Raw genomic sequence first — 22,646 nt, 5'->3', positions numbered from 1 at the left:
CGTTCACAGAGAACCAGCACACATAAAAGGAGCGGAGTGCAGCAATTGTTAATATACCTGCTGTAACTGGTGATGAGTCAAAATATCTGTTTGTGACTAACATATGTGCACGGATAATAATTTGAAACATTTTAAATTAACTTTCAAACTGAATTACAGGGAAAAGACAAGAAAAAGATAATCAAGCTCATAGATCTTTTACTTCCTCAAGCTTAATAAAGATATTAACTGGAAAAGACTGAAGGGTTTTAGTGTTAACTTTTCTGCTGCTTCACACTTTCTAATTATAATAATTTAATGTACTGCTGTCAGCTAATAAGAAGATGTTACTGACTGTTGAAAAGATGTTTACTTCTCTTGGGAGGCCTAAAGACCCTCTCTTCTTTCTCCATCTTGAGGATTAGCATCCTCTGTTTCTATAGTAACCTCTTCAATTAAGAGACAGCCAGGATCTCGCTGTTAGCCAGCAAGGTGCTAATTGATACTGGATTTCATGTCATTTGGGGGTTGAAATGAGAATTAGGGAAAGAATTAGTGTGTGTATGAGAAACCACTGACAGCTTTTGGATGGTATTAGCATTGGGAGAGACATTGCATCTGCATATAATTATTGTGACTTTGATTGGATTGGCTTCTTTTTTAAATGGCTGATTAGGAGAAACAGGCTGTGTCCTATACAGAGGGTATTAGGAAATGTGCAATCATCTAATCTTTATAGCTGCATTAAAATTGCTTGTGTGAGTGTATAACTTGTGTCCCTGGCAAGCCCTAACTCAGACAGCGACCGATTGAAATGGAGCAGCAGACCCTTTCCCCCCTTTGTTCTCCTTGTTTTCCCAATCCATCGCTTTTCTTTCTATAGCTTTCTATAGATCTTTTCTGTCTGTTTTCTTCTGCAACCTCCTAACACCCATGAATATTTATATGTGTATATAACACCAATAGGTCACAGTGCACAGCAGCTGCAAAACAGTCTTTATATCAGCAGTGTGAATCATCATTAGCACACTGCACATACGCTATGCAGATGACTTTTGGTGAGATAATAAATTAGCACAAAGTGTTCCACAAAGCAAAAATGATCCATAAGCAACGATGTAATGGTGCACATCATATGATTTGATAACACACATTAAAATGCAGCGAAAATTGCACCTACAGTAAAGTACCATTTGCTCATAATCCAGTCTGCTCTCCAGGTGACCTCACGAAATGAGCAGTGCTCTACAAATGGATGATATAAATCTCATTTTGCTTATGCCTTGCAGCAGAATTACAGCGCACTGGCTCAATTAAAGCAAAGGACTGATTACAGGCAGGAGAGAAATCAGAGCGGGAATACTGCAGACAAAAGTAGACAAAACTATATTTAAACTGCCGAGCACATTTCCTATTTTTAAAGGGGTCAGAATCATATTCTAGCGCCTGTCAAATTTGTTTGTTTTCTCATTACTCAACTTCAAAAATATTTTTTTCCTGGTAATAATTTGCCTTCCTGCAAAGCATGAAAATAGAACAGAGGAAAATTGCACTTCTATCATCTTAAGAGATTGCTGTTTTATGTTTCTGCAAATCACATCTCAAGTGAGAGAAAGAGTGAAATGTTTGCCAGAGGCTTTAATGTGGCAGGAGTTCAAAATTTACTTGTCTGTATTCCATCTTTCTTTGTAGTATTGCAGCATTTTTCCTTTCTTAGTTACAATTTCTCACTTTTGAACTTCTATTTTTAGCTTCCCTTGCGTTTCGTTCTGGGTTTTAGGAACTGCTACGTGACAGCAGGCACACGAGACTCTGTAGAAGTTGTTGCGAATGTGAATATTAAGAGGATAAAACTGTATTTTAACATCACACTGTTGTTACCCGTAAAAATGAAAACAAAAAAACAAAAAACAAAAACTAAATTAAAGGCCACATTCTTTCACGTATTGTAATATAAGATATTTTTTATTAGAAATAAGTCACATTCATTTTGTGCTGTGAAAACTGTACATTTACAGGAGGTAAAACAGAACATTAAAAACATCGTGACGAGAAAGTACAATCGGGTTTTCGATACAAGTAACTCGAGGTATGAATTGGGCTTTGGGTGGGGCAGAAAATTTTGACGGGGCAGGGGAATTGACTGGTAGTACATACTGTTGAGTTACCAACACTGTTACAGAAGACATGAGGTTCAATTACCCACCGCTACACAGCTGAGAGTAATAACAAACATCCTGGAACACAGTTATGTGATATTCATAGGCTATCATTCATTCTATATAATGCTCATTTTTTCTCAGTACTATCATCTACCTGTCACAGAGAGCTCCAAATATGGAGCCTTGTGCTAACAGATCTCTAGTGAATAAATTCTTTGAATTACTAATACAGATTTGTTATACAGTATTCTCACAAAGCATCTATATGCTCAGTAAATATGAGGAAGATGGTATAAAAATTTTGAAACATTAGTAAAAAAAAAATCTCGGCCTATTATATATAAATTATATTATCAGTCTTGCTTGAGCATCAAGCGCCCATCATATTGCACTATATCACACTGATGGCTGAAAACACAAATGTGTTGAAGTTTTGAGGACCTGACGCTGAACTTGGAAGTCATTTCAGAGCCAGGAACCTCCTGTTCTGTCCAAAAGTCCTGCAAGGCTGAGAAACAAAAGGGCGATGATGAAAGGCCTTTCTGAACCCTTGAATCCACATGTTCAACATGGAAGAGCCTGCATCTTGTGCTAGCTGTGAGGGGAGGGTGGTGTCCCCAGCCACCTCCTCACATCTCTATCCAGCATTTTCCAGAGTGCACTGCTCTTCCCGCTTGAGAGTCTGTGTTCTTTCTGGTGCTGGTGTTTTGGTATCGAAGCAGAATACTGGAGGAAACCAGCAAATGGTAACTAACCACCACCTCCATCACCACTCAGCATTGTTTGTCCCGATGCAGTCGATATGGGCTCCGAACACATTATGGGTGCATTGAATCCTTCTTTTCTTCTTTTTTTTTTGAATAATGTCATAGGTCACAGTACAGCAATAAATCTTGTGCCTGACACTTCATGAGGAAGGAATAAAAATCAAAATATGCTATTAACTCAATAATGAGAGAAACAATGCTAATCATAACACCAGCAATAATAATTGGAATTATAATAGCCATGGTGATAACAAGAGTGAGAAACTCTATCAGCGTGATTAAGCTCTCCAATAGAGGAGTGTGTTTTGTTCTCAGCACAGAGTCATTTTCAGCTCTGGAGTTGCAGTTCCAGATGTAAAGCAGTACAAACAAACACACAAGCTGAATAAATAAAAGAAAAAGATTAATAAAAACAATAAAGTAACCCACTTCACAAAAGCAAAATGTATGCGCCCATCAGAGTATTGGAGCATGAAACTGGTCCCATATGCTCTCTTTGCCTTGTCCTGTTTTTTGGAAGGTTTTTTTTTGGCTGGAAGAAAATCAGCCAGGAGTTCCGGCTGTTACTCCCAAGAAGCAGGGAGAACGCGCCGTTTCAAAATGATTCACTTTTTCTCCAAAGTTGAGAAGGAAAAAGAAGCACAGACATGTCAACCACAGCTCTGAAACCCAGGCTGTGGCGCTCAAGAAACTCCCAGTGAAGCATTAATGGAACCACAGACAGTCCTGGTCCGTGGACTCCACTGATCACTCCACTACCCCTATGACCTTTACAGCACTCTAATAAGAGATGCTGATAAGTCCACTCTGAAGCTACAATTAACATCTCCTTCACCATCACTTCCACTCCACCATCCCTCCTTCTCTTCCTTCTTTCCTGCTCTGGCTGAGGGTTTGAAGACATTGATTCTGGGACCTACTTTCTCACTTCCTCTCTTTCTTGGCTTCCCCTACACTATCCATGCAGGATCCCATTCCCAAACCAAAAAAGGTGATCGAGGTGAAATTAGGCGGCTTCGCTAGCCCCCTTCCTCCCCCTCAGACCTCTGTCTGCAGGTCAATGATGTCCTGCCCCACCAGAGGGATGGTGGTGCTTGTTTTCTCCCACTCCACAGAGTGCAGCTCCAGAGGCGAGGCAGCTAAGGGCTCCAGGTCTTTGCGCACCCATGCAGGGGGTGATGCCGGTATTCCCCGGACTCCCTCCCATGGCCTCTCCAGAGGACCTTGCTGCTTGTCCTGTAGGAGGACAAAAGAGAGGTCACTTTAGTGTTGCTGTCACTCGTTAGCTCCGGGCAATTCCTGATCTAATTGAAATGAAATGGGCTTCATCAGAGGTGATTTTCTGATAATGAAAGTCATTTTTGTCATTTGGCGAAAATGACTCCTCTTTGAGGCATGTGGACACTATGATAGTGTGTCTTGACTATAGGTTGTAAATTTTGAGAGTGTGAGGTTGTATATAAACACTCACGCTGTGGTTCGTTTTGTCACTTCCTCCTGAAGACACACTCCATCTCACAGACTGTAAGAAGGAAGGAAGAAAATACATCCTTATTCAAATGACCTCAAGGCACTTACAACCATAGCACAATACACTATGTTGTACATTGTTTTAATTCCACAAAGGTCATTTTCACACCACGTAAATTTTTTTTTTTTTTTAGCAATAACATTGCCTCTGCATTTCCCATTTATCTGTGTTTTTCAATTCCTGAAACATAATGACATCATGATTTCTTACCTTGCTGTCAGAAGCAGGAGACTCTCTGTCTTTCTCAGCATGGTGCAGCTTCCTATTAAGGTCCTGGAACATGTTCTGGTGGCGTTTCTTGGTATGCATTATTTTCTAGAGTACATGTAAAAAAATGAAATTAGTATATTGTTGCATTGCATTTATTATACGAGTCATTTTCCTAATGTTTTCAGAGACAATATCCAAATGATATTTACCTCAAAGTCCAACTCAGCATAACGAGATTTCTGTCTCTGTGAGAAAACGAGCGAGAGGAAGAAGGTCAGTTTGGTTTTAGAAACTTATTAGAAAACTGCAAAAGGAGACTAAAGCAACTATTCCATCTTCTCTTACCTCTAAGGAGCTCATGGAAAGGGTGGAGATGGTCTCACTCTTGGACATCATTGAGTTCATGGACTCGAAGGTGTTCTCCAGGCTGCTGTGGGTGATGTGAGACTCACTGGACATGTTGTGGATGTTCTGGATGGGGGAGTCTCTCTCTGAATATGACACGCTGACTTGATCAGGGGGGATCGACTTCATTCCAAAGGCAGCCTGAGGCTCCGCAAAGGGCCCGCCGAGGTGCATGAGTCTGGCTTGCGGCAGCTGCTCCACGCTGATGTTGTACTTTGTTGTGTCATCTTTGGGCTTAGCCCTCAGGGTGGAGGTAGTGTTGGGCATGAGGACGTAACCGCTGCCATCAGAGACACCACCCTCTGCCTGAGCGAGATCGGCGTCCAGCTGCTTGAAGAGCTCTCCCTCGCAGACATACACAGGTTTTCCGCAGGATGGGTCGACTCCTCCTGCCAGGCGGCTTTTCTCTCTCTTCAGGGTAAGGGTGTGGCTGGAGTACTCAGGAACCGCCTGCATGTGACCTTTACTGGGGTTGGATGGCAGGGTGTGGTAGCTTGAGCCCATGGGAAGGGGCATCTGAGGAGGAGGCATCTTCTCTTCGGAGGAGCTCTTCATTCCTTTTAAGCAGAATTGCAAGAGCGAGAGTTAAAAATAATGGACGTCTAAGGAATTTGGTCCAATAAAAATGGTCTCTTTTTTTTGCAAGTGCAAGGCTCACTTATATTGAAATGCAAATGGAAAAATGGTTAAGGGTAAGAAAGGAAAAAGCTGATGTAAAAAGGGGCTCACCTTGTCTGCTTGAATCTCCATCCTTTTCACTATCAGACGGCTGATAAAAGAACAAAAACATTCTATCAGTGTTTAATGTATGCATATATTCATTTAAGGGTAAATTCAAGAGGCACTCAAGACATTAAAAAGGCAATAAGCCAAGAAATTTACCATATGCTGGGTGTGGCCATTGTGCAGGGAACTGCCAGAGTCTCCATTTCCATCATCCTTGCGGTCGACTACTCTGCACTTTACAGCCTCTTGAACCTAATGCATGGAAGGGGGGAAAATATTGAGAACATTGTCTATGTTCTATGTTAGGTAACCTGATCAAAAAACAACCAAATCAAACCAATTCCCTTTTATCTTTTTTACCTTGTCTTATTGATTTGTTTTCTTACCTCTCTGCGCAGAATGCAGTGCACCATGACAATGATGAACCCCTCCAGTGAGTCGAAGACGGCAAAGAGGATCTGAAAGAGGGCTGAGCGGCGGTCTGTGATGGCCAAGACGGCAGACATCCAGGTGAGGGCCAAGAGAGGCAGAACCACGCAGGAGCTCCACAGTGATGCCCTGCAGCAGGAGAGAACAGCAGATTAGTAACAACTTCAGTTGTTTGATTGTGCGGCGTGATATCAAAGCACATCATCAATGAACCTGTAATGGCACTGATAAGGACGATAAGCACAATACTCGAGTGTGTTGAGAAGATCAATAAGACCTACCCGGCTCTCTCTTTCAGTTTCACGTCGGTGATGCCGTCCTTGGATACCAGCTTGTTGAAGACCAGAATACCAATGAACATATTCACCTGTGTGCAGGAAAAAAATACATGGATGAAACAGTGTGATCATGGGTGATGCATTTACAAACAGCTATGTATTGTGATGGATTGGGATGTCAAAGTCAGAATACAAACCAGAACGACAGCTGCAGCAGGGCCTACAAATGCGTAGAGGAGTCCACCCTCAAGAGAGAGCCAGCAGCTAGAAATGAAAAGGAAGAATGTTAATTCTTTAGCTAAGACAAGAGTTTTCTCTCCCCTCAAAAAAAATTCTAGAGTAAAGAGAAGTGACAAAAACAGAAGGCTTAGAGTAGACTTACTAGTTGACAGTGCCGTATCCCTTAGCTTTTGTAAAACCCACAGACACAGCCACCACCAGTGCAGGAAGGCCTGCAAGACAGAAAAGGGGGAGAAAAGTTAGATCATCAAAGATAAAAAGCTATGGAGAAAACAAATGATGCAACACAGATTTAAAAAAAAAAAAGAGAGCGACACGAGCGTGAAGACGCTTACCCCAGCCTAAGCACAAGAAGCGCTTGCGGATGATGCGGTTGCGCAGACGACCAGTGACAGCCATATAGGACTGCCAAGCTTCGGTCAGCACCCAGCAGAAAGAAGAGAGGAAGAAGAAATGCAGAAATGCAGCGATGAGAGTGCACACCACCTGTGGGAGCCCGGAAGGAAGGGAGAGATAGAAAGATGAGAAATCTGTGTCAATCCCCTAAGCAGTAAATTTGAAAAAGAGAGGGTAGGATTGCTTAGAAAAGTGCCTTACCTTGTTGCGAGCCTGAGTTTGTCCAACAAGAATGAGGGCATTGGAGCATATAATGGAAAGGCAGAAGTTGATAAGGATAACGGAGCGCTCTGAGCGGATGTACCTAGAGTTTGGGAAAGGTGGAAGGAAAAAAGAGTGAGTTTGGCAATGCGCGGGCAGAAGGAAGGGAAAAACACAGAACACGGCATAAAATATTAGAGGCTAGCATGGCTGATCGTTGCTCGGAGGGATACTTACTTCCACACGGAGACGTAGATGATGATGAGGAGCAGCAGGGTGAGAGAGGAGACCCCACAGCCAACGATGAGAGTCACGGACGGGAGCAGTGCCTTGTCCATGATCTACAGAGAGGAGACAAGACCACGCATGCCTCTTAGAGCTGATTATGAACACACATGCACATTTATGCAGAGAAGAAACCAGCAATAAAAGCCACACACACAGACATACACACTCAGGATACTAAGCTTCTGGGTATGCGCTATCTGGAATAGCAGACAGCTCCCCACAGGCAAACAGTTGAATGGCACAATCAGGCCACGGCTGAGGCAAGGTGACATGTCAGAAAGATGGAGCAGCAAGCTAGACAAATGGTCAGGGTCACTGCATTTCTCCACTGAGCATTTGAGTCAGCAAATGAGGTGAAAATAATACACAGATATCTCTCTCCATTAGGCAAGAACGGGGTTGCTCAAATCCCAGGGCAGTTCAGGTAGGGTTGCCGTAATCAGTCATTAGTCTGAGCTGCTACAGCGACAGTCTAATCACTGACAGACATCCTGCGCTCGTCTTTTCTCTCCCCTGTTAGCTGTGCCTCCGAATTTTGGTTCATAATTGTGCCAACCAGCAGCTCCTCATCCATCCCTGGAGGGGTGAACAGGTGGACCATTATCACCTGTGCATTAATCTGCCACCACCTGCCCTTCTGATCTCTGACAGCAGCTTGGTGCCTGCCACTGCCAGCGGCGGTGACCATCCCATGTTTCAAACAGCCCTGTCACCGAACCTCTGGTGGGGGAAACAGAGGAGGGATTGTTTTTTGTCTTTCGTCCCTGCTGCTCAATCACCTAGAGGGCCAATAGGTCACCGCTGTGCACACAAATCTCATCTCCTTGAGACTTCAAAACACCCTTGCTGCTTGGCTAACGCACCTGCAAAGCCCCCACAAGATAATTGTGCAGTTTCGCACAATTTGTGTGCCCGGAATCTCTGTCTAACACCTACCCTCGTGGCTTTAATAAGGGTTTAAGTTAATCTAACACCTCTGATCAAGTTGTCATCACCACAGAGCGTGTGATTACTGGTAAAAAAAATCTCTCTTTGACAAATGCTGTGATTGTATTTTTAATAATGTGTTGACAGGGAAAAGACGGATAACAGCTGCAAAGGGAGAGTGAGAAAACTGTCCTGAAATGAAATGAATCTGCAGGTATCAAATTAGCCCTGATAGAGGAGAGGGAGATAGAGTCTGCTTTGGCCTTCATTTGATTTATGATGGTGATAAATTCTTGTATTGCAGGGCACATGAGAAGCACAGCTTCTAATACGTTTACCACTGTGCCCCCAAATTTAAATGGTACAATACAGAGCCTTGAGGGATTGTTCCTCTTCATCTCAGTATTTGCTCCACATAGGGTTTTTCCCCCCCTGATATTAAAGCACTACCATGAAGTCCAGCCTGTGGCAGCCAAAGACTAATTTAGTGTGGCAAATTTGTTTCAAAATCTATCCAGCTACATCAGAAGGGGCCCAAAACAGATGGCAGATAGAAGTGCATTGTATTTTTTCCCCAGACTTTACTAAATCAGGCAAAGAGAACAAAAGGGTTCATACAGTTTGTCCTGACCCCTTTCTTTCTCATTCTCTATATCTGGGTTGAATCTTTACCATGGGCCACTGACTAGAATTTAGAAAGCCAGCTTGACCTACATATGAGGCATGTCTTCTGCCTGCCCTTCACCAAATCGCATCAGCTACTTGTGAAGAAATCTAAATGTGGAACATCTTAGCTCGTGCACATTTTTAAGGTGTTCCTTACTAGCACTAAGTAGTGGTCGAGGGAATCGGCTGTTCAAGCTGTGGGCTGTTCCCACAGGACCATGGTGTTTCAAACACCTGCCTCAGAACTCGTGAAACGATACCATCGAATGAGAGCTAACATACTGCAGTGTCTGGCTGTTTTTCCGCTACTCTCTATTTCAGCCTTGTGCATTTCGCTTGTGTTGTTTATACAGTTTGCAGGAAGATGTTATTGAAAATGTCCACAGCGCACATCAAAGGATGGATTGGGGGGGGGGTGCATCAGTGCATGACCAGACGTCTGTCTCTCATTGGTCGCCTCTCTGGCATTTCAGACTTGGTGTTGTGGCCATAGAAGAAGGAGGAGGAGGAGGGGAATGGATGTAATCGAGAATTCAGAGATATTGGCAGACGAAATGATTGGCGCAGCTGCATTTTTAGTGGTGCGGGGGAATGAGGGGAGGGCCGTGTGTGTGTGTGCGTTTGTGTGTGTGTAGCCTGTAACAAATATTGGAGGGACTATTTAGACTGGCAACAACAAAGCAAATCAAATCTAGGATGTAAACAACAGGTTGGGGAGGAAAAAATGACAATCCTCAGTGGGGATTGAGCAGCAGAAAAACACTGCATACCAAATTCACTGGTTGTTTGTCTTACTCCTGCCTGCACACTTAAGGAAATAAGAAAAATTTGCGTATTTAAACTATACATTTCCTCAGACTAATGGACATCTGTTGATTATTTATCAGATCGGAGATGGACAGACCATTTCCTCTGTCCTGAGGGGTATAGCAGAGAGGAGGAGGAGGAGGGGATGTGACTGTGTGTTCCCCCCTTCAGCATCTCAGTTATCAAAAATCACACAGGCCGAGTTTGCGCTGCAGAAGCCGTTACCAAGGCAACTGGAGAGGAAGATGCTCTAGAGGCAACACAGTCTAAAGGGGGAAAATTACACATTGTCTTTGCGCATGAAATAAAGCGATGCACAAGGGCACATTTTGGTAATCAGCGCATCGGGCATGCAAGCTGCACTAACTCCGTATAGTTTGGACAAACGTGCATTATTCATAACCATAATCGGACAATAAATGCAGTCCGACGGGCAGAAAATCATTTTATGGTGTTGAATTAATCATTCGCAGGCGATCTTTCTTCTAATACAAGCAGCTAGGCATTAACGTATTTCATACTACAGATAAAACATATATCTTTTCTATTTTTTTAATATAATTTATGTAGCTGCAGCAAACAAATCATCATCAAATTAACAAGCACGAGCAAAATAAAAATGTGCACGCCCGAAACGCAACTCGCAAGGTTTTGAATTCAAAATCTAAACGCAATCCGCGCACATCAACATGTTGCTCGGTTATCCCCCGCTAAATATACATAACCCAGAAAAAGCTGCATTTCTCCGATCAGCGGCACCTGTACGGAGACAAAGGAGCGCTGGCAGGCAGCGCTACAGCAAAGCGCTCGAAAAACAAGCACTGTACGTTCACACTGCACCGCATTCACGCGCACACTGCACTAAACACTTAACATGTACATCGGAGGGAATAAAGAAGCTTATTTTATGATCAGATGGATAACTTACCGAGTCGAAGTTGACGTGCGATAAAATGGCGAAGGTGGAGAGGCTGTCACACACGCATTTGGTTCTGAATGAATGAACGGGCACCGCTCTGCAGCTCCGAGCAGACCAAGACCCAAGCAGAGAGGAACTGCACAGAGAAGGAGAGGGAAGGCAACAACGGGTTAGGAGAGGAGAGATCAGAGAAATCTCTCGTGTGAATGTCTCTTGATGGATTACTATTATGGTTTTTGTTATATAAGTGGTGGGAAAATATGTATATATAAAACATATCTATGCATTCAAATACCGTTTATGTGAATAAATAATTTTTTCTATAACATACTACGACTGAACTGTTTTATTTTAGAACTTATTTGCAGGTTATTTTCTTTTTGATGGGTCCATCTGTGACATAATTAGTGATAAAAGACCTTCATAAAAGTCTTAATCTCCAACAGTTCTTGCTACATACTATCTTTCTTCAGCAGACATGAGATAAAAGGCAAACAGATGTCCAACTTATGGAGGATAAGAAGACAAAGGACAAGATGTTCCCTCTTTAGAAATAGAAGGACAGGAATATGGAGGCGATGTGAATTGTGATCCTTTCTCAATTTTGAGGAAACCTACACCTCAGCACCACATGTCAGATGCCAGAGAGCACAGGGGACTTTAAGGCAATGTCCAGCACCCTCAGGCTCTGACTGGGTGGTAAACAGAGAAGGGTATTATAGCCAGCAGGTCCAGTCTGGTATAGATTGCCATGGGAGGACAGCTGCAGGGTAAAACTATTATGACTGTCTACATCTAAGTAGGCTGGGCTGCACTTTTTAATGTGCACTCTGTTTGAGCTGTGATAGGCTAAAGGTTACATGTTGAATTGTGATGAAAGGCAGGTCTTAAAAAGCATGTGTGACCCCATTAATGTCACAGAAAAAGACCATGTCCTGCGATGAGAGCACTCTCAGACATATGCAGCTCTGTAAGCAAACAGCGACCCCCCCCCCCCAACTCTGCCATCATCCCGAGCTCCATCTTCTGCCATTTCCACCGTCTCTATCCTGCCATTAATCACATCCGCTGTCAAAAAAGAATCTAATTTGACTACAGGCACATGCCTTCTCTCTGAAAGTATACGAGTTAATTACATTTTCTCAGACTCTGGTTATTATGTGAGGTGCAGGTGTATTTTCTTATCAGTCTTTCTGAAGTATACAAGTCTATCTATATGCAAATTGTCCACCTGTGTATTGCTCAAGAGTGGCATAGTGGGTCTGGAGGCTGACTGATCCAGGGCAAGTCATTCAAATGGATGTAAGCATCTTTAAAAAACTAAACTTCCAAATGCCACAGACATTAACCTCAGCGGTGGCGGATGAGCATAACTGAGAGGAAGGAGAGGGACAGTGTCCATCGTCTTTACGCTGACACTCTGCAGTTGACCTAAAGGTGCAGCAGTGAGCTCACTGTGATGCTAATAATGAGGTTAGAGGTGCCGCCTTTGTATTTCTCCCTCTTCGGGATGTGGTTAGTTTAAAGTGACGAAGGAGACTGTTAGATCAAAGTGAAGTGTCACTCAGTTGCAACCAGTGTGGCTCATTAGGGCTGTTATTTCTCGCATCTGTGTGCTTTGCAGTAAGTGTGTAAGACAGCTGATTGAGTCCTAAAGCTTCAGGCATGGGGCTCAAAAAAATGAACATGTTGTGGCATTCCTCTGTGTTGCTGTCAAAGTGATTGACATGAAAAATGGATGAGAAATTATTGCTCTCTCTGCGGTGAGAGTAAGATTAACAGTGGGTAGTGCCCGTGGAGTGGAGGGGGCTGAATAGCTATTGTAGGGACGTCAGCACCAGATCAGGTGACGAGACCATGCAGGACTTCATGTGAGTGATGGTTAGATGCACATATAAGAAGAAAAACAACTTTAGTCACCACTTACGTTTCGCTTTCGTCCCATGAGAGGCACGTCTCGTTTATGGTGCCCTGCAAGAAGAGGCAGATGGAGAAGAAAGTGTGAGGAATCGCTACAGAAAAGGGAAACGCGTGGGTTGGGACACCTTACTATAAATGTGTGAGATGCAACAGCTTGCTGCCAGCCACCTGCCCACATTTCTTACACTCTCTTGTAAAAGCATGCATGAAACTAAAAACAGCTCCTTATCAGCACAAGAGGCTAATCATTACGCATGATTTGTCATCATCATCATTCACCATCATCATCAGCAGCCGACCACTTGGCTGTGCTGTGATCTTCCATGAATTTCAACTGACACAAGTAAAGTAAAAGTCACAGTGTCACTGAAAATGTCAGTAAAATGTCAGGCCTTGTGCGCTGTAGTGAGCAAACAGCCAGAGGGGGGTGATATTTATTCGTGAGGCTCCATTAGTTTGGAGAACCATTAGGGACTCACATTATGAAGGTGGGGGAATTCGATCTCAACGGGGGATGACAGCAGAGTTGGGTTGGGCTTGACGATTACCGTCACCACCTTAGAATTGAGGAGGGTAGTGTTGCTGTGGAGAAAGAGGACATTTCAATGAGACATTACAGCAGAACGAACGCGGGTATGGTCTGATGTAAGGCTTAGCAGTAAAAATGACTCATAAATGCAAGAAAATACAGGAGGATAAAGTCAAAGGGGCGCCATCTAGTGGCTACAAAATGTATTTCATGGAAGGCCAGTTTCATACACATAAAAGCAGAGAGATTGTATTACCTATGGAAGGACAGAATGGATGCAAGGTTTCTGTAGAGGACCATGCCAGTCACAATCGCATCGCTGCCATCTAGAAAAAAACAAGCAAAAAAAATAAATCATGTTCACAAGGCTGCATGTTGGCTGATCTCCCCCATAAAATAAATTATGTAAAAATGATATCGATACACGTTTGTTAATTCTCACCTGACTGCTCAACGGACAGAGCATCACGGGACACTGTGACCTTCTCCTCAGAGGTCCTGACCCAGTCAGACGTGTCTCTCCAGCCCTTCAAAGTGAAGGTGAAGTTGGAGCTTGTAGCCGGAGAGCGCTTGTGAATGCTCAGCACTGAGAGGAACAGAAATTTAGACATTATGGCTTTTTGTTAGTAAACAGCACTCAGAGGTCATCTATTTCAACTCTGTTTATTTTATACTGCAACAGCTGAAAAACTGTCTGAATGAACTGATGCAAACTGCGCCAAGGACACTGCAGTTTCGTGTGTAGTGCTAGCTGACCATAGTAGTCACTTCCCACTAAATTCTGTGAGAATGTCACCTTCACTGAGCCAAAACAGCCATGCAAATTGCAGAAAGTGATTCAGCGTGTGACGTTTGTATTTCACGCTGTAGTGCTAATTGAAAGTTTGATAAGTTTGTGCAAAAGGCACCACACGCATGTTATGCTAAAAATACTGCCGCAGCATTTTGGAGGTGGCATAGCTGATGAAGATGACAGCCTGCTGCCGTTTGTATGTTCAGATACACAGCGGCGAGATTAAGATTGATGGACTCTCCGGGTGGAGAAAGGACAAATCACTCTGAGCAGACATGAGAGGGATAGAGAGAGGCTGGCAGAGGAAATTGGGGCTCACCTAAATTCTCAGTGGTTTCATAAATTTCCTGAAAGCCACTCATTTGCATCCCAATCATGCTCACAAACTCTTCAACGAGGCGGAGGAATTCCTTAATAGTGGCACCCATCTGGTTAAGAAAAAGACAAAAGAGAGAAGGATAGGAGTCAATAACAGGTGAATTCAGTTGATTGAGTTTGATTGTATAAAAAGCGTGCAAATGGATTTAATTGTGTAGAAAGGCAAAGTCGCAGTTCCTTAATTACATGTTCATATCTAGTTTTCCTGTCCCTCTGACTGTTAGGGTTGTGATTATTCTTTCAGAGTGCTCTGCAGTGGACTGAAAAAGGAGGAGAAAAAATGTTTCTTGCTGCTATGCAACCTCGGAACTTCCTTAAGGCCATAAATGGGCAGGCTGTTGATTCATACTGAGGTTTTTTCGTCCACTCTCTCCTGCTCAGTGGAAGGGAGGGCTGCCCGACTTGCGTGTTTCTGACGCACAACTGCAGCGATGTGGGCGCAAGGTGTGTGCTTGTATGAGATGTACAGCTTGTGTCTCCCTACAACAGCCATCAGTATGTAGGATGGGATGGAGGCTCACAGATTGCCGAGTGGGAGTAGTGATTTTCCCAGATTCAGTTTCTCTCTCTCCCTTGCTGTCACCTTGACGTGCTTTTCTCTGTGTCGCAATGGCCTTAGTAATCCACCCTCCTGTTTTCCAGTTTGTACACAAACACGTGTTTGCAAGATGCGGTGGGAGTTTTCTTCTTTTTGAACTTTTCTATCTAAAAAGTCTTGTCTCTCTTTGGGAACTCAATTAGTAGGAGTTGTTTCATCACTCGCTTTAGCAGGAACACTGACAGAGCATCATGGAAGTGGGAGGGGGGAATATGTTCTTCCCGGTCTGTTGTAAGAACAACTTAAGAACATATTTAAACAAATTGAGAAATTCTAGATGTTAGAGCCATAATTCTAATTATTTTCTTGTACATAATCCCATCTGGAGAATGTCATGAAAATAGACTCTTTTTCTCCAGCTTGCTCGCATCTACTGTGAATCACTTGTGTATGAACCCCCTTATCACCTACCAGCTGTGCTTCATCCCATTTGTCACGATGTTCCTCCTTCAGTAAGTTGCTGATGGTTTGGACGTAGTTCTGCAGATCATTAAATAGAGGCAGAGGTGTAAGAAGGTGCCAACACCGGTGCTTTTTGAATTCCTTGCTAACAAATCTTAAGGCCTCACCTCTATATCGGAGTTGCTCAGTCTCAGCCTAGTTTCTTTGTAGAGTTCGGTGGTGTTCTTCAAGATCTCCATGATGGCCAAGATGTCGCCGCTGTAACTTGCCCCTTTATCAGAGGAGGTTCTCAGGCGTGAGATCACCTCAGCGACCCCATCCACGCTTCGCCCCATCTGTGCTTTGGCGTTGTAGTCCCTCGACTACAACAGAGAGTCAAGAGGTTAGTCTGAGCCTTTGCGCTCCCAAAAAACAGATGAGGCATTTAGGATTTTAATTAACTGGGGCATGTTTTTCAGGGCTTACCAGCATCTGAATGTTTTCATAGTTCTTGGAGACACACTTGATGTAAGTTGGGTTCTCCCAGGAGGCGAGGCCAATAGCATCAAGAGTGCAGCGGCGCAGAATCAGACCTGTTGTAAAGAGAAAGCAAAATCTTGTTTTTGGCATAGTGGGGGGTTATATAGTTTAAGCACCTAAGGGGCGGAAATAAAAACTACAAATCACATCAAACATCAGTGTTACTCTACCTGAGGCATTAGCAGGGCAGCCAGTGGCAGCCAGGTCTCCAGCGGGGGTGTGCTTCCACACGACATCTCCAGTGATTTGCTCGGGGCAGATCTCATGGGGTTCTGACAGGTAAATGAATCAAGTGAGATAAGACAGGAAATCTATTTTCTTTGTATTTGGGCTGCGCTGTACTGAGACTATGTTTATTTATTGTATCAAGACCACTAACCAGGGCATCTCTTGTCATTGCAGCGCTTATGCTCTCTAGAATCACCAGGGCAAGGTTCTCCTCCAAAGAAAGGCCCTTCACAGACCCTCTGCCTCTGCTGGTTGCCTCCACCACAAGTCTTGCTGCAGCTGCCCCATGAGCTCCATTCATGCCAGCGTCCATCAACTACACACAAAATATTTTACAGCATTAACTCTGTACTGTGAAATGCCTGATTCATTTCTTTTTTTTCTTTAAGTGAATTAGATATATAGATATAAACATATATAAATATATATATGTGTATATATACATATATTTACCAGGGCACTCTTTCAGGAAGCAGTCGGCTATCTCTTTAAAGCTGCCGTGGCACTCTGAACCCCCGTAAGATGGCCCGTTGCACTCCCTGGTTCTCTGCATGGTGCCATTGGAGCAGGTGGTAGAGCATGGAGTCCAGGCAGACCACTCATTCCAGAATCCGTCCACTAGAGGGAGGCAGAAGAGCACGTTCGCCGGAAAGTTATAACTTTGTGAAGACGTGACAGGCCCTCAGGCCAGAGGCATCATAGCACAGTCACCAGTACATTAACATTTCACATGAACTACTTTTTTGAGTTTAAACGAAACAGAAAGTTGGAGCTCAGTAATCTGCCCTTCAAGCATGACTGCATGTACCTTTCACCCTCTAAGATCCACTCTCCTTAAATAGAACACACGCAATTACACTGACCACGGAAGCCATCTTTCTTGTAATGTATTTTTAAATAAATTACTCAGAAATGCAACTAAGATTGAAGATTGACTGACAACAGAAACCAATTTTCACATCCTATTTTTATATTTAAGAGCATAATAACCCTGAAAAAAAAAAAAAAGAAAGAATCAAAATTGTTATTAAATGCTGTCCTGAAATGATAAAATAGATGTAATATTCCTCGTGGTCTTTAGAAAATTTGGTCAAAATAAAGAATTAAATTACAGCAAATAGGCAGCTAAGGATGACTTAATTTCCTAAACATTTCAGTTTCAAATTGAATTTATAATCCTCTCAGTAAATGACTTTGCCAACTCTCTGTTTCAAACACTAGCAGTGATTTAGCTGTAGACGACAGAGACATCTGCTGATAGTAAAATGCAACTGCAATGAGATTTTATTCTGATTTAAAAAATAGAAGGAAAAACACAGACTAAACCAACTGTGAACAAAGTAGGGAAAAACTAACAAACTGCTGCTGTGACTTCAAAATGAGTTAAATCTTTTCAGTACATGTGTAGGTGGCTGAATGACCGTGAGCATATTATGAGTCACTGGCAGTTGTTATAAAGCTACTGACTAATGCCCACAGAGGATTTTATTCTGATGCGTCAGATGTAATATCAACCTGCCACTGCAGTCGCTGTTTGTGATGGTGGTGATGCCAATAAGTGGCTTAATTAGCTCCCGTCTATGAATCACTTCGCCAAGGGGGGTTAAATAGCATATCCAGGGTCAGTTGTCATAGATTTTTAAGGACGGTAGTAAAAGAACATGAGTCCAGTAGAACTTATTTGATGAGGATTACGTATGTCTTTTTTATACTTACACTTAAATAAGCACTTACAGTCTAAAGGTTCATGACTCACCTGGGCAAACAGCAATGTTGCAGAACTTGGTTTGCTTTGAGGGGCCACGGCAAGGCTCTCCGCCATTCTGGGGCTGCTTGCATGTGCGGGTACGATCACGATAGCCGCGGCCACAAGTGGATGAGCACAGGCTCCAGGGGGTCCACTCATCCCAAGCACCATCCACTGCACAAAGGTAACACAAGGGGGTATTTTGATGAAGGATATTATAGAACACAGGATGAAAATGTAAGCTTTAATGTCCTGGAACATTTTATAAACTCTCCACTAGGTGGGGCAGTCAGCTAGGTGGAAGATAGTGAAGTTTCCTTGATGATGACAGTCAGCCCTTTTTTTCAGGCTCTAAATCTCAGTTTGTGAGAGCTCAGAGATGTTTTTATAACTTGTCTGCATCTCGTCATCTACTTTACTTTTGTGATTGATGTTGCATAAAGGAACCTAATTAAGAGATAATGGCTTCTACTTGTATTATACACTTCAAAGACGTCAGGTGTCTCTCCAATTTTCTACAGCTCTCTCTGTTTTTTTTCTTTTCTCCTTCTGCAACATTAAAGAGGATCAACCAGGGACTCACCAGGGCAGACAACTGTGTTATTACATGGCCGGTTCTCGCGCAGGGGTCCGGTGCACTGGGTGGTGAATGAGGAAGTAGCACAGACACGGCTTCGGCCCTGCCAGCCCTCCCCGCAGGTAACTGAGCATGCACTCCAGGGGGTCCACTCATCTGTAGTAGCATCTATGAACATGATATAATAGAGGGTCATCACAGCCCCTTAACACTCAGAAATGTTAGGATGATAATTAGATGCCCTGAGTAACACCTTTGGCTTGGATCACAGTGTGCAAAAGTGTTAACAAGTGCTTGCTATCTCACCTGTTTGAGTGGCAACAACTCCATGGTTAGAATCATCAGCATTGTCCCTTCTCAACCCAATTATGGCCCGCAGACCCTGGCTCTTGTTGCGCTCCTTGCCTGAAAGAGTTTGAAAATTACGCCATTACACTACTTAATCTGCATCATCTGCACCATCGTTCTCAGTTGCATGACTAAATTAGAGCTGGGCTTACCAATGCATGCCTGAGAGTTGCAAGCCCGCCCTTCCTCCACTGTTCCCTCGCACGCGGTATCATCAGGCTGGCAGGCTCGGCTGCGCACCTGGACTCCGCCACCGCATTCCTGACTGCATACGGACCAGCGGCCCCAACCAGACCAGCCCTCTGCAGGAAGAGATAAGAGGGAGAGAGATATTGAGCAAAAGTTGGAAACTTAAACTGTTGTAATGTAGCTGATTTTCAATCACATTTCCAATAAAAGAACAGGAAGTGAGTAATATATGTTTTATGTAAAGACAATGAGCAAGGACGATTCTTTATAAGCAATACAAGTTCAATTTGAAATGATGAATGTTTGCTTTTAACCACATGGTGTGAACCACAGCAGAGCAGTGTGTGTGTGTTAGCCTGACTGGTGCGTTGCTATGACAACCTCAAGTGCGGCACTTCGATTTCTGGTGCCAGCTGGCTGCGAGTTCTTTGTGTTCTTCTCTGCCCCGGGCTAACAGACAAACATGCCCTCTATCTCCCCCTAAGACTAAGCCTCCTTGTCAAGCATCTAGATAAAATGAAGAGCTGACTGTGTGTGCAGTTCAGGAGGTCCTGCCACTTAGGTGTGAACATGCACTGGCGAATTTCTCTAACACCTTTGATTTACCCCTCATTACTCTGCGATGGTTAAGTACACAACCTCTGCCTATGGCCCCGCTCTGCAGACGAGGATCATTACCTTAGCTCCTCTTCAGACACACACGCTAACAGACGAGTTGTAGAAAGCATGCAGAGCTGTGGGGTCTTGCACAACATTATCTAACCACCCCAACAACAGTCTGACCTATTTGATTATTGCTAAGCAAATAATAAGCAAGCCAGAACATACTTGGGGAAAAAAGGGGGATTGAGCACAAATCAAAACACTCAAGTTACAAACTTACTGATAATCTCAGCATCACGTCCATTGTCTTTGGGAATGGGAAGGCATTTCTCAACATAGACACCGCCTCTGTAGCAGCTTCCTGGCTTCCTCTTTGGGACCTCCCAGCACTGGCAGGGGGTGTTCATGATGCCACAGGGGTAATCATGGGTGCTACTGGACAGGCACTTCTCCAGCCACTGGCACAGCATCTGGCAGGCAGGCATACTTGGGTTCCTCTTCCCCACGACCAGAAACTCAGCCTTGAACTCACTGACATCATTCTCACCATTCACAATCTGCAGGCCGTTTCGTGGAGCAACCTTGCGCATCTGCAGGAACTGCTTGCTTGACTCCAGATAGGTGACAGTGGTTGTACCATCGCACAGCCTAACAACCTCATCGAAGCTCTCCATGCCCAGGTAGGTACGGGAGGTCTCAATGAAGGAGTCGAACTGGAAGGTCCGGATCTGGCGGGGCACGCAGGACTCGGTGGGCTTGGTGATTTTCATGTAGACGGTGTAACGGCGAGGATCAGGATTCTGCAGGGTCCAGGAGCATGGTGTGGAGTGCAGGGTGGTCGTGGAAGTGAAAACACCAAAGAAGCGGCTCTGTTCCAGGGTAGCACAGGTGGGAGAGGCAGGTCCAGAAGGAGTGCAGGAGGTCAAACCGAAGAAGAGCAGGACGAGGGCCACACAGGGGCCGGTAAGAGCTGACCACGCCATTGGGTCGGCTTAGATAGAAGATATTGTTGATATAGCTGTGATTTCTGGTTTAACCAGGTCGTTTCTTTGACTTCTTTGTTGCAAGTTACTGCACTCAGATCTCTTACTTATCTTCACAACCCCTCTCAAGAATTGTTGGATGCTTAAGTTTTAGCAATTCAGACAATGTGCCATGTCTGTATCAAAGAGGAAGCTGCAGAAAAACAGAGAAATGAAGAAGAGGAAAAAAATTGTCAGTATGCACTAACATCTAACTAATCAAAACAAAACACCACATATTAGTATGCATGAGAGGCGCTTTCTTCAAATACAATGCATTTCTTCCACTTCCATGATATGCATTTTAATTGGCCCTATTGTCAGACTAATATTTATGCATCAGGAATCTGCCTTTGATATGTATCACAGCGTTTCGGGGTATGTTCAGTGATCTAAAATGCCCTGTTCTTTGGGACATAATTACTCAGGCAGTGCAATTACAGTCCTTCGCAGCAAGCTGGTATCTCCAAGCTTTTTCTCCTTCCTCCCACACACTGAACTGTACTGCGAATCGTGTGCGTCAGTCTGACGTTCATACAAGCATTGCCACTGGCAACCACAGACGCCTATTAGTTCCATCATTTGTGCAATGCGCCCCTGCTATTGAATGGTAAACAAGTGAAATGGTTAGTCTGTGTGTGACTTCATATCCTGCTATGGCATTTCTAAAATTGCTTTTGCATTACATACCATTGCAGTGAGTGAAATGATCTATGCAGCTATGGTGACTAATGCTTGTCTTCTGTGCATAATTAGGGAAAAAGCATGCATTTTAGGCGAGGTGCATGCACATATCATACCTGTGAATCACTGAAACCCACTCTAGTGAACCATTTAATTCTGCTCTGCTGAAAAGCTATATGCATGCACATTAGACATCTGCTGCATTCTTTACTTTTTTTTATTTTGTCTTACTAATCCTGCAGGCATACTTTGTACAGAACTTGCTTTATCTTGTAGAGACTCCAACCTTTGCCACTATATGACTAATCCTGCCTGGAGAAGCAGTGCACAGTCACTACAAAGTCTGTGTAGTCGACTGGACTCACAGAAGAAATGGCCAAGATGCTCCCTGAGCTCAGACGGGAGGACAAAACACTGTTGCTCAGCAACACCTTTTAGGGTTATTCTTTTTCATGTTCAGCTATACTTGACTGATTGTTGTCAGTGCAGCTCACTGAAGCTATCATCCACTGCGACATTTAATACATAAGCTGTGATCAGGAATTGTAAGATATGTGTATGCAGGATACTAAACATGTTATTTCAGTAAAAGCCTGTATTGGCTACATGTTGCCATAGGGTTAATCATAAAGGTGGGGCAGCGACACAGCCACACAATTGATGCCTATAGTGGCAGTCACTTTGAGAGGCACCTGCACTTTTCAGGCAGAGAACTCATAATTACTTTCCTCACATCTCGTTTCACCTCTCTCCATCCATCCCTGCCTCTCGCTAACCCTCCCTCTCCTCTTTTTGAGCAGCGCAGCAAAGACCTCTGCTTTGTGTAGGTGGGTGTCTCCCACCTGCCTCCCAACAACCGGAAGCTCCATGAATGGGCATCGGATGAGACACAGAGTGAAAAGAAAGGTCCAGCTGTCTTTGAAAAAGTCTGTGTTGCTCTCTTTCAACACCCCCCCCCCCCCTCCCTGCTCACCCTCCCCATCCACCCCACACCCAGTCTTTCTGCCCCTTTCGTCTTGCTTTTTCCATTTGCTGTCGTCAACAAAATTTTTGCATAGCGGGCAGCCTAAAAAGCAGGCAGATTGTCGTTATGGAGACGGGGTTATTTTTTGCAGATCAGTGTGAAACACATAAAAAGTGCAAAATAACAATCCGCAGCATGCTGTCTGCTTTTGCTG

General features: G+C 43.8%; 1 protein-coding gene across 1 annotated transcript; it reads right to left on the bottom strand.

Annotated features, from left to right (window-relative positions):
- Positions 1–1,984: 1,984 nt before the first annotated feature.
- LOC146643625 (adhesion G protein-coupled receptor B1-like) lies at positions 1,985–20,926 on the bottom strand. Its single transcript, XM_085396431.1, has 31 exons — positions 20,043–20,926; positions 19,123–19,272; positions 18,929–19,027; positions 18,629–18,790; positions 18,055–18,219; positions 16,752–16,916; positions 16,450–16,614; positions 16,241–16,342; positions 16,017–16,123; positions 15,719–15,913; positions 15,561–15,629; positions 14,493–14,601; positions 13,823–13,966; positions 13,637–13,706; positions 13,331–13,433; positions 12,859–12,902; positions 10,941–11,067; positions 7,562–7,665; positions 7,325–7,427; positions 7,063–7,213; positions 6,870–6,939; positions 6,685–6,751; positions 6,491–6,576; positions 6,167–6,338; positions 5,937–6,032; positions 5,784–5,823; positions 4,995–5,611; positions 4,859–4,894; positions 4,650–4,754; positions 4,380–4,430; positions 1,985–4,144 (listed from the first exon to the last, which is right to left on the bottom strand). Exons 1-31 carry the CDS (start codon positions 20,743–20,745, stop codon positions 3,947–3,949), a joined length of 4,575 nt encoding a protein of 1,524 aa, XP_085252557.1. The 5' UTR covers positions 20,746–20,926; the 3' UTR covers positions 1,985–3,946.
- Between the last annotated feature and the right edge of the window lie 1,720 nt (positions 20,927–22,646).

The sequence above is a fragment of the Rhamphochromis longiceps genome, linkage group LG22 (genome assembly GCF_057381845.1).
Source record: "Rhamphochromis longiceps isolate RC_006_pf linkage group LG22, R_longiceps_female_GT1.1, whole genome shotgun sequence".
Taxonomy (NCBI): Eukaryota; Metazoa; Chordata; class Actinopteri; order Cichliformes; family Cichlidae; genus Rhamphochromis; species Rhamphochromis longiceps.
The sequence above is the reverse complement of the archived record's forward strand: the minus strand, read 5'-3'. Positions and strand labels throughout refer to the sequence as shown.

What these genes read in the sequence shown, in the direction of transcription:
- LOC146643625 (XM_085396431.1), bottom strand. Translation starts at nt 20,745, where the DNA reads ATGGCGTGGTCAGCTCTTACCGGCCCCTGTGTGGCCCTCGTCCTGCTC. An exon ending in CTTCCTGAAAGAGTGCCCTG is followed by an intron (nt 16,615 to 16,751) that starts GTAAATATATGT and finishes TTTTGTGTGTAG; the next exon opens with TTGATGGACGCTGGCATGAA. An exon ending in CAATGACAAGAGATGCCCTG is followed by an intron (nt 16,343 to 16,449) that starts GTTAGTGGTCTT and finishes TTTACCTGTCAG; the next exon opens with AACCCCATGAGATCTGCCCC.